General features: G+C 29.0%; 3 protein-coding genes across 3 annotated transcripts; 2 read left to right on the top strand and 1 right to left on the bottom strand.

Moving 5' to 3' along the window:
* Positions 1–1,253: 1,253 nt before the first annotated feature.
* Positions 1,254–1,755, top strand: LOC105638945 (defensin-like protein). Its single transcript, XM_012222860.4, has 2 exons — positions 1,254–1,412; positions 1,492–1,755. Exons 1-2 carry the CDS (start codon positions 1,349–1,351, stop codon positions 1,659–1,661), a joined length of 234 nt encoding a protein of 77 aa, XP_012078250.1. The 5' UTR covers positions 1,254–1,348; the 3' UTR covers positions 1,662–1,755.
* Positions 1,756–6,616: 4,861 nt separating this feature from the next.
* Positions 6,617–7,215, top strand: LOC105638944 (zinc-ribbon domain protein). The gene is given in 2 exon segments (XM_012222859.4): positions 6,617–7,054; positions 7,057–7,215. Coding segments are annotated over 2 exon segments (336 nt in total). The 5' UTR covers positions 6,617–6,759; the 3' UTR covers positions 7,098–7,215.
* Positions 7,216–7,392: 177 nt separating this feature from the next.
* On the bottom strand, positions 7,393–11,305 carry CH1 (Pheophorbide a oxygenase family protein with Rieske 2Fe-2S domain-containing protein). Its single transcript, XM_012222858.4, has 9 exons — positions 11,147–11,305; positions 10,334–10,570; positions 9,966–10,070; positions 9,504–9,776; positions 9,196–9,343; positions 8,878–9,062; positions 8,651–8,763; positions 8,252–8,546; positions 7,393–7,999 (listed from the first exon to the last, which is right to left on the bottom strand). The coding sequence occupies exons 1-9, from the start codon at positions 11,222–11,224 to the stop codon at positions 7,829–7,831; spliced, it is 1,605 nt and encodes a 534-aa protein (XP_012078248.1). The 5' UTR covers positions 11,225–11,305; the 3' UTR covers positions 7,393–7,828.
* Between the last annotated feature and the right edge of the window lie 3,253 nt (positions 11,306–14,558).

Here is a 14,558-nt window from a genome sequence, read left to right as displayed (position 1 = left end):
GCTGTTGTCGCATGAATTTTTCTTTTTTTTTCGTAATAATTTTCATTTATGTCAAATAATTTTATTAAATTCTTCTAAAAAAATTATTAAATTATCTACCAAGTGCAGAAAATTATTCTTATAAGCACAATATTTTAAGAGCTAAATATATAAATTCAACTATAGATTTTATTACTGTAATTTTATAACACCTCAATTTGAGTGACTTATTACCCCTAAAATTACTAATTTTGATGTTTTTCCCTGCTAACAACAGTATTTTTAGGATTTTTAATTTTTGTATACAAAATATTATATTAACATGTGATTAATATAATTTTTAGAGCGTTATTTTTCACATTTTTCAACTATTTAGTATGTGTTTAATTAATTTAATTTTAATAGTTGATGTGTTGAATAAAAGAATTTTACAACTTGCAATTTTTAATATACGCAATTTTATAAATTAATTTATTCAATAAGTCAAAATAAAAATTGAGAATGCATTAAAATTAAAGTAATAAAATCCAAGGGTGAATATATATTTATCCCCCTGAATTTTAAGATTTTATCCACTTAATTGTTGCAGGAGTGATTTACGTATGCCTAATGTATAAATGGATATACACTAATTAAATTGCATAAAATTATTTGGTAAATAAAAATATTATTGTCCTTTTATTAAAAAAACATTAAAAAAAATTTTATTTTTACCAATTGGACTAGTCTTGTATTGATGCTATATATATATTTTTATCAAAAAAAAACCATAAACAAAGCCATAATTTATGTAAAAATTTTTATGAATCCCTTAACTTTGAATTTAAATAAATATATAAAATTGTACATATTAAATATTTCAATTTATAAAATTTATTAATAGATTATTTCAATTTGTAAAATTAAATCAATTAATTATTATTATATAACTGAAAAATATGAAATTATTTTTTCAGAAGTTATAATAATCATTCATCAAACCAATACTTAAAATTAAAAATATAAAAATATTATCATTAATGTATAAAAATATATAATATTATCAAATTTTATAATTTTAACAAATACAATAAGTGATTTAGAAAATTTCAGATACCATAAAAAAATTTTATACACGAAGTATATGGCTAAATTTAAAATGAACTATGAATCCGTTGTTTTACATGGGCGTGTGAATTGATAAAAAGTAGTAAAAAGTAAAGAGGAAAAGAAAAAGCAAAGAAAAGAAGTCTGAAAATGTTTTGCCACGTTGGACATATGTCACGCTTATTTCACTGTCATATCTCTATATATGGAGACCATATGCTGATGCCCTCTCTGCACTAACCTCTCTCTCTCTCTCTCTCTCTCTCTGTGTTTGAAATCAGAGATGAAGAATCCTATGCGTCCATTCTCAGCTGTTTTGTTCCTCCTCTTGCTGCTTGTGGCCACTGGTAATTAACAAAACAGTATAGCTTTTTTCTGATATTAACTTGCATGGATGTATGTCTAACATATATCTTATTTGTGCAGAGATAGGGTCAAAGATGGCGGAGGCGAGGACATGCGAGTCTCAAAGCCATAAGTTCAAGGGAACATGCTTAAGTGAGACTAACTGTGCTAACGTTTGCAAAACGGAAGGCTTCACCGGAGGAGACTGCCGAGGGCTGCGCCGCCGCTGCTTCTGCACTAGGCATTGTTAGTCGGTTATATTCCATATATGTACTGATCAGAGGAGAGAGAATCATATCTCATATATTTCCTCTTTATTCAGAATAAGATCATCTATCCTATAAATCATAACTGTGCTAACTTTTGCACATATTAAATTTTAATTTTTTAAAACAAATATGCTAACTGATAATTTAGTAACAATAAACTTCTATCACTTACCAAAAATTCCATGCCATTAAAAGCAAATTAATAAAATAAATTTTTTATTTTGTATTTTATTTTATGTTATCTATATTTTGAGGATAAAATTCCTAATTATTATATAAATTTTTAAATTGATGATATAGTTAGATTACTATTAAATTAATAAAAAATTTCTTCTTATGTCTCAAATATCATATATTTTTAAAATTAACAAAATATATGTGAATATAATTTTAAACAAATATTTTTTATTTACAATCTCCATCTTTAATTGAAACTGAGGGTGCTATTATTATAAAATATTTAAATTAAGATAAAATTGATAGAGTGTAAAAATAAAGCGAAGTTGCAAAAATAATCAAAATCGGAAGTATTCTAAAATATTAGGCGATTCGTGTTTTGTTAATTTGTTTTGGAAAAGAACTATCAAATTCAAAGCCTATTAAAACAAGGAAAATACTTTTTTTTTTCATAATTTTTAACCGATTTATTTTTTCCATTAATAATTGATTACCATTTAAAAATACCGTTACGATGCATTTCTAGTTTATTATATTTTTTTTGCTCAGCGAATTGTGAATAATATCTTTACTTATCTCATCATGTAATTTTACGAGATTGACTTGATGTATAAACGGCTAATATTATACGTTAGATATATGCTTGTCATTTTCTTAAAACAAAGTGCCTCGTTGAGGGCCATTGGATATTGGAGCCATTGCCCACAGAACAACAACGAACCACCGCCACATATGCCCAGTTTTTCCAAAAGCAAGGAACAAATAAAAAAAGCCATAACGGCTTGGCCGACAATCGGAGAGCCAGAGAGATGGCAGAGTATCCAAAGAAAGTAAGGTTCCAACTTCCAACCAAAAAACAAAAAAACAAACGACGACACAAAGGACCTAAACGAAACGGTAAAAGCATAGTAATTCTATTTGCAGCTAAAGCACGCAATTGAAGAAAAAAAAAAAAAAAGCAAAAACGAAAGAAAACGACGAAACCAGACAAATGCTTTATTTACCCTTTACTTTTGTAGAAAAGGATTAAAATCGATAAAAAATAAAAAAATATAAATTATTTTTATGAAAAGAAAACATGAAAGTGTTAATTGAAATGGTTAGCGAACTCAATTTTTATAAGAATGAGAATACAAATTCGATCTCCGGTTAGTGTACTTTTAATTTCTAGAAAACACATTATACGGAGAGAGCTAAAAGCCGTTCATCTCCAGGGGGACGCACTTTTGCACTTTTGATCTCCAGGAAACTATCTTTATAAAAAAAACATACAATTACACTGCCCTATTCAAAATGCACAATTTGAAATTAAAAAAAAAAAAAAGAAAATGATTAAAGCCACCAAAGGAATAGTTGAAATTGAATAAATTACCCTTTACATTTCTTTAGGTAATTATTACTTTTATAAAAAAATAAATAACAGATAAATGAATGGAAAAAATTGAAATTGTGAATAGAATTGAGGAAGTAAGAAACAACCCAGAAAAACAAATGGAACAATGCTACCACTATATTTAGAAAGGTGGATTTTTTAGAAGGAAAGATAATTATGGCAGAAAATAATAAGAGAATGCTAGATTCTTTTGTTGGATTAGAATGGCAAAATTAACCCGACCCGATGGGTATGCACTCAACTCGAATCTAGTCAAACTCGAGTTTTAGGATTTTAACTGAATTTGCGTAGGGTATAGGTAAAACCCGATAGTTTTATTTTGGATATGGGTATTGCTATTATAAACCCGAACCCGACCCCGCACCCGAAATTCAAATCCTCATATTTAAAATTTTAACTTTTTTTAAAAATTATAGTATGAAGGTTTTAATAAATTGGGTTAGAGGTAATAAATTATCTATATAAGTTATAATTATAATTTTAATTTAATGTCGTCTAGTGCAAAGTAATTTTATTCTAGTTTTCATATATTAATTTAAATTGATCAAATTTTTAAAATTTTAGATTTTAATTTCTAATATTTAAGTTAAACTTCAATTTTAAATGATGGAGAAAAATCATAATGATAATAGTGATTTAGAGTGTTTTTTTTTTTTTTTTTGAAAGGTGATTTAGAGTGTTCATATAATAATATTTTACGTTTAATAATTTTGCTATATGATCTTTTTAGTTATTCTATTAATTGATTTTAATTATAATTACACTTAAAGAATTTGCTACTATTACATTTGAGTGGAGTATTATGATAATAAGAATAATTTTAGAATTAAAATTTTAATTTATAATTATTAGAACATTCATGTATATATTAATTTATTTTCACATTTTTTATGAATAAATCGTCAGGATAAATACTTTAATTTTTTAAATTCAGTATAATTTAATTTTTAAAAAGTACGAGTCTGTGGATAAATAGACATCCGTGGGTAATAGATACCCATGAACACCCACGAGTAATGGGCACCTGTGGGTATCTCCAAACCCTAGGTATAACATTCTCTACCCAATAAAGTATTGAGTAGGGTATGGGAATTGATGATGAGTTGGGTTTGGGTATAGATACTGCACTACCCGACCCGAACCCTACCCATTGTCATACCTATGTTGGATTGACTTGCATGAATTCCATCGTTTCAGACTAAATTAATGAAAAATAATTTTTTTAATTGAAATGAAAATATTTTTAATCATGCACCACCGGAATAAAAAGATAAGATAAAAAAAAAAAAATTTATTAGATTAGTCCATGGATAAGTATGATCCTCACTTGTCTGGAAGTAAATAGAAATTTTTAAAGAAAGAAAAATATTATCTATCTATTTTCCTTTGAGTAGCAGAGAATTTAAATATCTCCAGTTTGGAGAGAAAATAATAATTAGTTGAGAAAAATTTCACCATTTACTATCTAATTAGTAATTATTAAAGTGCTCAAATTCATTGTTTTACTTTTAATAAGTAAATATTGACTATAAAGGGTAAAATTATAAATATTTTTGCTTTTAATAGCATTTTTTTTCTCTATAATTTTATTTACAAACAAAGAAAAATATATTTTATTTTCTTTTTCTCCCTTTTTATTTTCCTTCAATGCAAATATAGAATGAAAAATAATTAAAGAAAAAAATAATACGACTTTTCATTCAGATCCTCCCTTATTTTTCTTTTATCTCCTTCAAAAACATAGTACAAGTTTCTCCCGTGATTTGTATGAGATATTTAACTTCATAAAAAAAAGACCTTTTTTTCAATTTAATACTTAAACTTCACCAAATTAGATAAATGGCCTCAACCCTTACCAAAAAATTAAAAATATTTTTAACTAATAAAAAAAATGAACAAATTAAAAAATTAAGAAAGAAAACAAAAGAAAATAAATTAGTGATGCATTTGTAATTAGCCGATTAAAAATCTAAAATACTCTTCTATTAATTATTTAAATAATTAAAACTTACTTTGCGGAGATATCAGAACATAAAGGCCAAATTTTTAATTAATATTTAATTTTTTAAAATGAAAAAAAAATCTCACATTTAAATCTATTGATCTATATAAAAATATATAATTTTAAGGCCTAAATGCTTATGTGGCAATATATTAGAATATGAAAGTGATAACATGAAATTTAATTTTTTCATTATAATTAATATCTTTTATGTTTAAATAAAAATTAAATGCTCTTTATTACACAATAGAGTTCCAATTAAACTAATAAGATTTCATTATAATTAATGCATAATAAATATAAAGTTTTTTATTTGATTAAAGTTTAATTTGACCCCTGGAACTTGGACACAATATATAATTTATCCAAAAATTGACTTTTTATACAATTTGTCCATGAACTTGCAACAAAAGAACAAAGTGCTCTATTTTTTAAGAAAAATTTTTTTTATAGTTTTAACTAATAAAAAATTACTTAAAATTTAAAATTAAAAAGAAAAAATTATTTAAAATATAATTATAATTATAAAAATTCATAGTATTTGATTCAAAAATAATTTAATAAATATTTGATTTAAAAAAAATTATAGAATTAGAAAAATATTGGATTATTTTGAAATATTTGGTTAGAAAAATATTTATTATTTTTTCGTTATTTTTTTAATTATATTTGTTTTAGATCAAACATATAATTACTTTTTTAATCATATTTGATTTATATCAAATAATTTTTTTTTGGGATACAAACCGAGCAATCTGTATTTTTGCTACAAATTTTAGGTGTAATCTGTACAAAAAGTTAATTTTTGAGCAAAATATATGTTTTGCCCAAATTTAGTGGGCAAACTGAACCTTATTCCTTTTTTATTAGATAGTTTTTACTCTATATAAAAAAAACTAATGAAATTATATAAAGTCATAGTTAATAAAAATTAATTAAATAATATAATTAGATTAATAAATAGATTTAAATATTAATTCCAATTCACTAAAATTTATTTAATTAAGGTTAAATATTTTTATACTTCATTTAATTTAAATATATAAGAATTTCCTAGAGAAAAAATAAATAATTAACTAAATATATCAATTAAATAACAATAGTTTGTTCACAGTAATTAATTGTGGTAATTAATATTTCAATTTAATATTTGAGAATTTAAAAAGAATCTATAATATTACATTTTATCATTTAATTAAAAGTATATAAGTAAATTATTTCAATTAAAGCAATGCTAATATAAATTAAAATATTTTTTAAAAAAATTACATTTAATTTAGTTTAAAAAATAAAAAATTATACTATCCCCGCAAGGAGACCGTATTTGAAGAAAAAAAAAAAAAGAAAGGAAGCATGGAGTTTAACATTGATATGACACGTAGCCCAATTGATGCGCAGAAGCGCCGAGAAGTCTACAAGAAGACTCCAGTGAAGCACCGATCTCTCTTCTTCTTCTTTAAAACCGAACGACAAAACCTTAATCTGGCAGCTAGACGCTAGAAACAAAAATGTTCTTCTTCTTTGCTGGAGGATTAGAGCAGCAGGTCCGCCAGGTCCTAAAATCAGGTGTAGGCAGGTGCATAAATTGCGGTTCCAAAGCTGATCTAGTGGAGTACGAGAAGGTTCTCAAGCTTTTCTTTATTCCGGTATGGAGATGGCCCGGCAAAGAGCCCGCTTTGTATTGTGGAAACTGTAATCTGATGTTCCCCCAATCATTTTCACTGCCGCCATCGCGGTCTGGCTCGGTGCCTCCGTCCGCCGTATCGGAGAGTTTGCATTGCCGTTTCTGTGACCGAGTTGTGGAGTCGAGTTCAGATTCTGTCCTTTTTGTGGGTCTTCTCTGTAATTTGGGGGTTGAGGGATTTGGGAATATTGATGTTTTGATTTGTAATAGATACAGCTGCAATATGTGGATTGAGAATTTTTAAAATCTCTAAAATTACAATTTATAGGTTTGATCTAAATTGTTTATTATGATTAACAACATAAACTTTCAAAACAAGAACAAATTATTGAACTGCAAAAATTGCGACTTTCATTTATATTTTCAGTACCAGACATGGTTTTACAGTAAGATCTAAACTAAAGATTCGAAATTTATCATAGTATGAGAGAACTAAAAAAGAAAAAACAATAAAAAATGGAGACAAGGAAGCTGAGAATGTTGCAATTCCATTAAAAATAATTGTTTGGTATGATACAACAGAGATTTCGACCGCCAATGTCCTTAAGGATGCTGGAGAACAATCCTTACGAACTTCATTGGCTTTGAAAGCCATGTAAAGAAGGGGGGAAAAGAATCTCACTTCACTGTACACAAAATCGATGTACAGATTTCTCTCATCTTGCAAGGACTTGTAGCAGAAACAACCTCTTCTCTGCCTCAGATCAAACTAACACTTACCGTTAAGGAGTGTTTTAATGATGTCCTTCTACGGACCAAAAACCAACCTGCACAATATTCCTCTACAAGAGCTCACTTACTTGGAAGTCTGCTTTAGGACTGTTAAGTTGGATAAGAGAGATTCAACTTGAAAAGATTCAGAGAAGTTAGGGCTTATTCTTTTTCCTAATCTTTTACGTTGATTTGCTGAAAGGTAATTGTTTTGCTCCTCTTTCCACAGCATCTCTCCATAGCCTATATCTTACTCCTAGTTTATCATAAGAAACCGGCAAATTCCACACATTTTCCCCATTGATCATTCGTTCTTGTTGCCCGAGTACAAGTCGTAGATCCTCATTTAATACCTGTTTTGTACAAAACCCAATTGTTCAGATAAAAAATTGAAACCAATCTGTTTGGCATTATTGTTTGAGCTGTTATTGCTGAGCAAAACAATATTCTGAAGATGCTGAATTTCACATTATTTGTATATAAAACTTTGAAAATGTAATTGTTTTTCTTTTTCACCAGCATCTAAAATCATAACCAGATAAATATGCTATATATCAACCATAAACATAAATATAAAGGTGAATTCAGTTCTGAAATTCTCTTACCTGTTCAGCAAAATGTCTCCATAGATAGTGCATGAAAGGAATGTGCTTTAACACAGGAGCAAAATCGAGTGACATTCTGTATAATAACCTAGTTTTTTGTCTTGATGAAGGCAAGCATACATGAAGTTGGTGAAGGTGAGTTGCACATTGCTTGGTGCTTTGCCCTTCTAGCTTTCCAGGCTTTGAGATCCCGATTGTAGATAACACCATACATGGTGGTCGAAATTCCATATCAATCGGATACGGATCCCAGTATCCTTGGAGGCCAGATGCAGGCGTTAAAAATTTCACCATGCTGAGAATTTAAATCACAAACAAAAGCCATATTTCAGCAAACCTCTTTGTACTTCTGAAACGATAGCTATTTTCAACTTTCAAGACTAAGTAACAGGATCAAACCTGGGAACACTCCAACCCTTTGCAAAGGTAGATGTATGAGTAAACGGGGCATGTGCAAGATCTAAAAGATTATCCAGAAGTAGCCCATGTTCCACTGGAAGTTCCATGACAATCTACCACATGCAAGAACATAGCTTAAATGAGATGACATGCTTCTTTATAAAACCATGCAAACATTCCCAACATTCATGAAAAAGCAAAATGGTCAAGGTGCATCTGAAATGTACCTCGGCATGGACTTCAAAACCTGGAGGAGGCTGTAAGGAAGGAAGCATCGCTGCAGGAGGGTCACTACCAGGCCAAACCCATATCATTCCTTCTTGCTCAAAACATGGCAATGACTTTATCTTCACATTAAGTAATCGTGTAGATGGCATCTTCTCACATTTTCCATCGGTTGAGTATTCCCACCCTGATAATTGATCACCAATTGTACAAGTTCAACAATTGAGTTGGTTGTCTATGATTACCATTTACCAGTTCAAATATATGTTGAATAGTAGAACATAATATTGACATTATTTCTTTTCTTTAATCTTACTGACCATGGTAAGGACACTTGATCCGACCCTCATTTACTGAACCAAGGTGAAGAGGACATGCTCTATGTGCACAGGTGTTCTGGACACATCCAGGTTTCCCATCTTTCCCACGAAAGACGACCCATGGTTCCTCAAAGCAATCAATTGGAATCTACAATAGAGGTGGTTTAAAAAACTCGTACGGGTAAATCCACTAATAACTGAGGTGCTAAAAATGACAAGTTTCATTATGATGACAAATGATGTGATTTTTATCTAGAAAATAAATGTCTGATACATAACGATGAATCACAAACATTTGAAAGAGTTACCATGGTGTCATCCTTTAGGTCAGTGGAGAACACAACAGGGTACCAGAAATTCTTAAGGTGGGAATGGTACGGTTGAACTGGACCGGACACATTCAAGCTTTTCCGGGGCAGTCTTTTCACAGGGTCCATTGATTCGGTAGAAGTACTGGGAGAAGAGGATGCTTGGTCTGACTCCGTTGTGCTTCTATCTTGCAACAGCCTATCATTAACCAATGCTTCCATGTAAGCTAGTTTATCTAAAGCAGTAGCAACCCTTGCTTCAGATATATGAACCTGTTGTTATTCACAGGTCAGACATTAGAATGCTGATGAAATTTTTCTTTCCACTTGGTAAAGAATTGAAAGTTTATCTTTGAATTTACATATATAATCAATCAGTTATTATTCCTACTTCATTTGGTTTGTGCTTATTACTTAAAATTAGTTTAACTACATTTTCTATATCACTGGATAATTTGATACCTGTCGGTGAGCCTGGGCCAATTCTTCTTGCAACCCAGCGAGGTCCTTCTTCAAGGTGCCAATAGACTTGTAATCACGAGCTAGAGGATTTAGAACTTCAACGACCTATATAGCCATATTTCTCAAAGTGATAAGTTAACTTATACATGATATACTCACCAAAAAAAAAAAAATTGCAACATAATAATCTTAAATAATAAAGAAGATATCAGATTCTAACAGTCAGTTCAAGCGGACTAAAAGCTCAGTAAAACAAATATAAATCTAATGTACTATCCATTAAGTAACTCAATCAACTTCTACATTGCTCAAAATATATTATCTACAATCCACAAGAAACTAACTCAAGAAAATCAAAAATATCAAACCTTCTCATGAAGGAGCATGATGGTAAGAACATCTTGTCGAGCTCGCCAATCGCAATACTGAATGTCGTATCTAGCCACTTCAAGTGCTTGATTCACATCCAAGAACTTCCCTTTACATTGTGGCATTTTAGTCCTTGGATCCTCTACATTAAAGAGGGTACTCCATGTACTTTTTTTATCCAGCGGGGCACCTTCCTCCCCAAATACTGCAAACACCCCAAACCCACTCCTAACTCCCTGAAAACACACAAATGAATTACAATCCCAGCTCCATAAGCATCTAGAATTTTTAGGTATCTTAAGTATATATCTTTACAGAGACAACAAAAATCATAATCATATTCATAGATGATGTCTACTTGACTGTGATCTAAGTAAGAATTAATCTAATAAATCAATCAACTTAAAGAAATGTTCTTCTATATTTAGTAATCGGTAGAATAAGTCTAGCAGGAGAAGAAATTAAAAAACCTAACATGTTTTTAGCTTTGTCACGAGTCTACCAAAGCTAGAGGAACAATTCCATTGCCAATCATTAATCAGTTCCTTAATCAAAATTTTCTCTAAATAAAATAGATGTCCATTTGACTTCAACAGATAAAAATCTAACAGAACTCCCATATCTCCAGAATAAAAAATTTTTCATTGATTTTATCCAATACCCAGATAGGATTTTCAAATAAAAATACAAAAAGAAACATCTTTTTTTTTTTGAGCCTAAGCAACTAGCAAAAGAATAAATAAATAAAAATTTGTACTAAAATTAGCAACTACCCAGACAAGTTTAAAAGATAAATGAACGAAAAAGCGTACCTTCCTAGTATTAAACTTAGATGATCTACAAAATGAAATGGGGAGAGAAAGCGCTGCAGCGGTAGCAACAGGGTTCATGGCGTTTGAAAAATTTACGGTTCACTAGTTCAGACCCAATACCGTAGAGAGAGAAAAGAAAAGAATGAAAGCAAGTTTTGTTGATAAGAGGTTGGTGTTTCGCGCGATCTCCGTTGTCCTGCCATGGGTTGCCATGTGGACAAGCGTGGACTCCTTGGGCTAACACGTGGCATCCCTTCTTCCACAAGCTGGAAAGAAGACGAGAGATTCTTTTGATACTTGCAAACGTGTGGGGCCTTTATATCTTGCCACGTCGGATTGTCAAGATATATTTCTCTATCTCTTAGTGATTGTGTGCTTTGTCCTGTTTCGTGTTGTCATGGATTTTTCAAGTGTGGGGTTTAGGATTATGTGAGGTGGTTCTAAAGTTATTGGGTGTGATTAAATGAGAGGCATAAAATCTTATCCGTCCATTTTATCTTGATGGTGTTTTTTGCAAGGAGTTTGATAATCATTGATGGATTTAGGTTGCTTTAATTTTGCATGAGAGAAATGAAATTTCAAGGCAACTATTGGTCTATAAGAATTTGGAATATCCGAAGGTACCACTATTTACTTACTATTTAATATTAGAATTTGTTTTTGAAAGATTTCAACAGTTTGCCTACTTTAAAAAGCACTAAATTTTAAAAGTAATATTTCTCTTCTTTTTTAAAATTATAATAATTAATATTCTTAAATTTACTTTTGGCTCAAATGTTTTTATAAAAAGAATAAAGTGACATCTTTAATTTTTTAAACTCTTCGACGAGAAAAATTATATAATTAATATTTTAACTTATAAAATTATACCTATTGTACATAATATTTACACATTTTTAATTATTAAATATAGAATTTAAAAATGCAATGCTTTATGCATTTTATATTATAAATTATTGAATAATTATTTTTATATTTTGTAGCGATTAGCTAATTAAGTATTCAATAAAAATAATTTTATTAGTTGAAATATTTAATAAATATAATTTTGTAAATTAAATTATTTAATTAAAAATTTTAATAAATAAATGTATTTTTCCTCTTAGAGTTGAATGATCAAATTTCAATTAATATATTTCTTATAAGTTTTACAATTTTATGTGCTTATTATATTTTTATCTGGTCACATTTATATTTTATTTTTATACATGACTATTTAAATTTATTCATGTAAAATAGGTATTAAAATTCTTGTCATGTTCATCTCTTTTTTTTTTTTTTTTTTTTTTTTTTTTAAGATAGAAATAGCTTGCATAAAATAACAGTTGTCTTAATCATGTTGACAAATTCAGTTCGATTGACATTTGTGCATCATGGGAATACATATAGTCGTTTCATTCAAACCTTGTCGTTCTAAATTAAAATAGATCTATAACAAAACGGCAATATTGCCTTGTGTATTTCGGCTTCTTATTGGGCTATCCAGAGCTTCCAGATACTTGAAAAATATAATAATATTTTTTTATTCATCAGGTAAAACATTTATGATTGAAAAAATTTAAATTCAAGACTTCTCATTTCTTATATAAGTGAAAAGATTAGTCAGATTATAACTTATTCGCTATAATGTTATTTAAGTGATAATATCGCGGTGGAGAAGCCTAGAACCATGGCTAATACTTAAAACATAAAACAAATAAACCAAATCAAACCTCATATAAAACTTTAAACCAATAAAGAAACCAATGAGATGAAACTGGCAGTGTGTTTAAATATATAGAAGTCAAGAATTTTTTACAGCAGTACTGTGAGTTTATAAAATAGTGAACTTTTTTTTAATTTTACCTTCTCAAATATTGAAAATATTTTTCACTCTTTTACCTCTGGAAAAATTATAATAGTATTCATGTGTTTTATTGAAATTAACTACTTTACCTTTATATTTTTTAAAATACACTACTATATCCTCATGTTTTGAGTCCGTTATACCTAGTATCCCTTCTCTATCATTTTTTGAACTTTCAAATAACAAGTCAAAAAAAGCTTAACGGTAGAGAGATTTTTTTTTTTTCTACAAAACACCTTCTTCTTCTTCCTCTCTTTCTCTTTTAGCAAATATTTCCAAAACTTTCTCTCCATAGATTATGGCTTCTCCATGACACTTTCTCTCCCTTCATAATCACTACCACCTATATTCTCAATGGATTCCTATTTTGGATTCATTTTTTGCAAAAATTTGAGATGGTTCAAAGCTCGAAAAGATAGAAATAGCAGCGATAATATTTGAAGTAGTTTGAATCTGAAGACAATATAAGCTTGGAAAGTTATATTTTAGCCATTGCAAGAGTATCTAAGAGCCTAGCATGATATAGTTCGCTTTGGCCGAACTCACTCAAGCTAGCACAGATTTGTTCTTAAGCTAAAACCACCACATAATGCAAAAGGTTTCTCAATAGTCTAAGGCTTGCCCTTCTTTATATATATGTCGATGTAAGATTTCCCAAACATTTCAAGCTCGCACCTCATCCGGTGCGAATATTACAATCAATGAGCAGAAACCAAGAATAATAGTGATTATACAATTTCTCTCCCTAGTTTATCTCTCTAAAATTAGAAAAAGAATAAAAACAAAAAAAGATTAATTTAGTAATAGAAATCTTTATTCTTCCTTATTGTTATTGCTGAAATAATAATAAGATTATGACTTTCAATTTAGAGAGAAAATATGAATAAGTTTTTCTCTTTCTAAAATTTTAGAGTTTAAGAATTGATTATCAAAAAGAAAAATGAATGTAAAAATTGAGTTTTCCATAACATTTAATCATTTTGTTAGTTAGGTTGAAAGATTATGAGATAATCCGGTTTTCTGGTTACCGCATGCAGCAACACGGGTGATATTTTGGCAAGACAAAAAAATGGTATCGAAACAAAACTGATTTTTTATTTTTTAAATAGAGTCAACGAAGTTATTTTATAACAATTTAACATCTGAAAGTACATAAAATAAACAAAACGGATTAAAAACATGAAAATATAATAATATACTTAAAAAATATATAAAAAAAAGTTAATTTCGATAAAACAAATAAATACGCTTACATTTTATTTTTAACTCCGTTTACATGAGTTTTGAAACTAACGAGCCGTACATGTTTCAACATCCATGTTTGACTGTACATGGTAAAGGGGAGCACTATTCAGGTATGACCTGAAAAATCAATGCGGAGGAACCCATTTCAATCTGGTTCGGTCAACTTTTTAGAAGATCGATTACCCTTTGGTTTGGACAGTAATAACCTTCTATTTTTTATTTTCAATTCCAATTCAGTCTTTTTTCATACCTAATTTAATTAATTTTTTACCCATAAAATAGGCTATTCGTTCAAAATAATGAAATCAAATCTAAATCGAT

The sequence above is a fragment of the Jatropha curcas genome, chromosome 9 (assembly GCF_041381405.1).
Source record: "Jatropha curcas cultivar XTBG-Jc1 chromosome 9, XTBG_Jcur_1.0, whole genome shotgun sequence".
Lineage (NCBI taxonomy): Eukaryota > Viridiplantae > Streptophyta > Magnoliopsida > Malpighiales > Euphorbiaceae > Jatropha > Jatropha curcas.
This window is presented reverse-complemented; position numbering and strand designations above follow the sequence as displayed.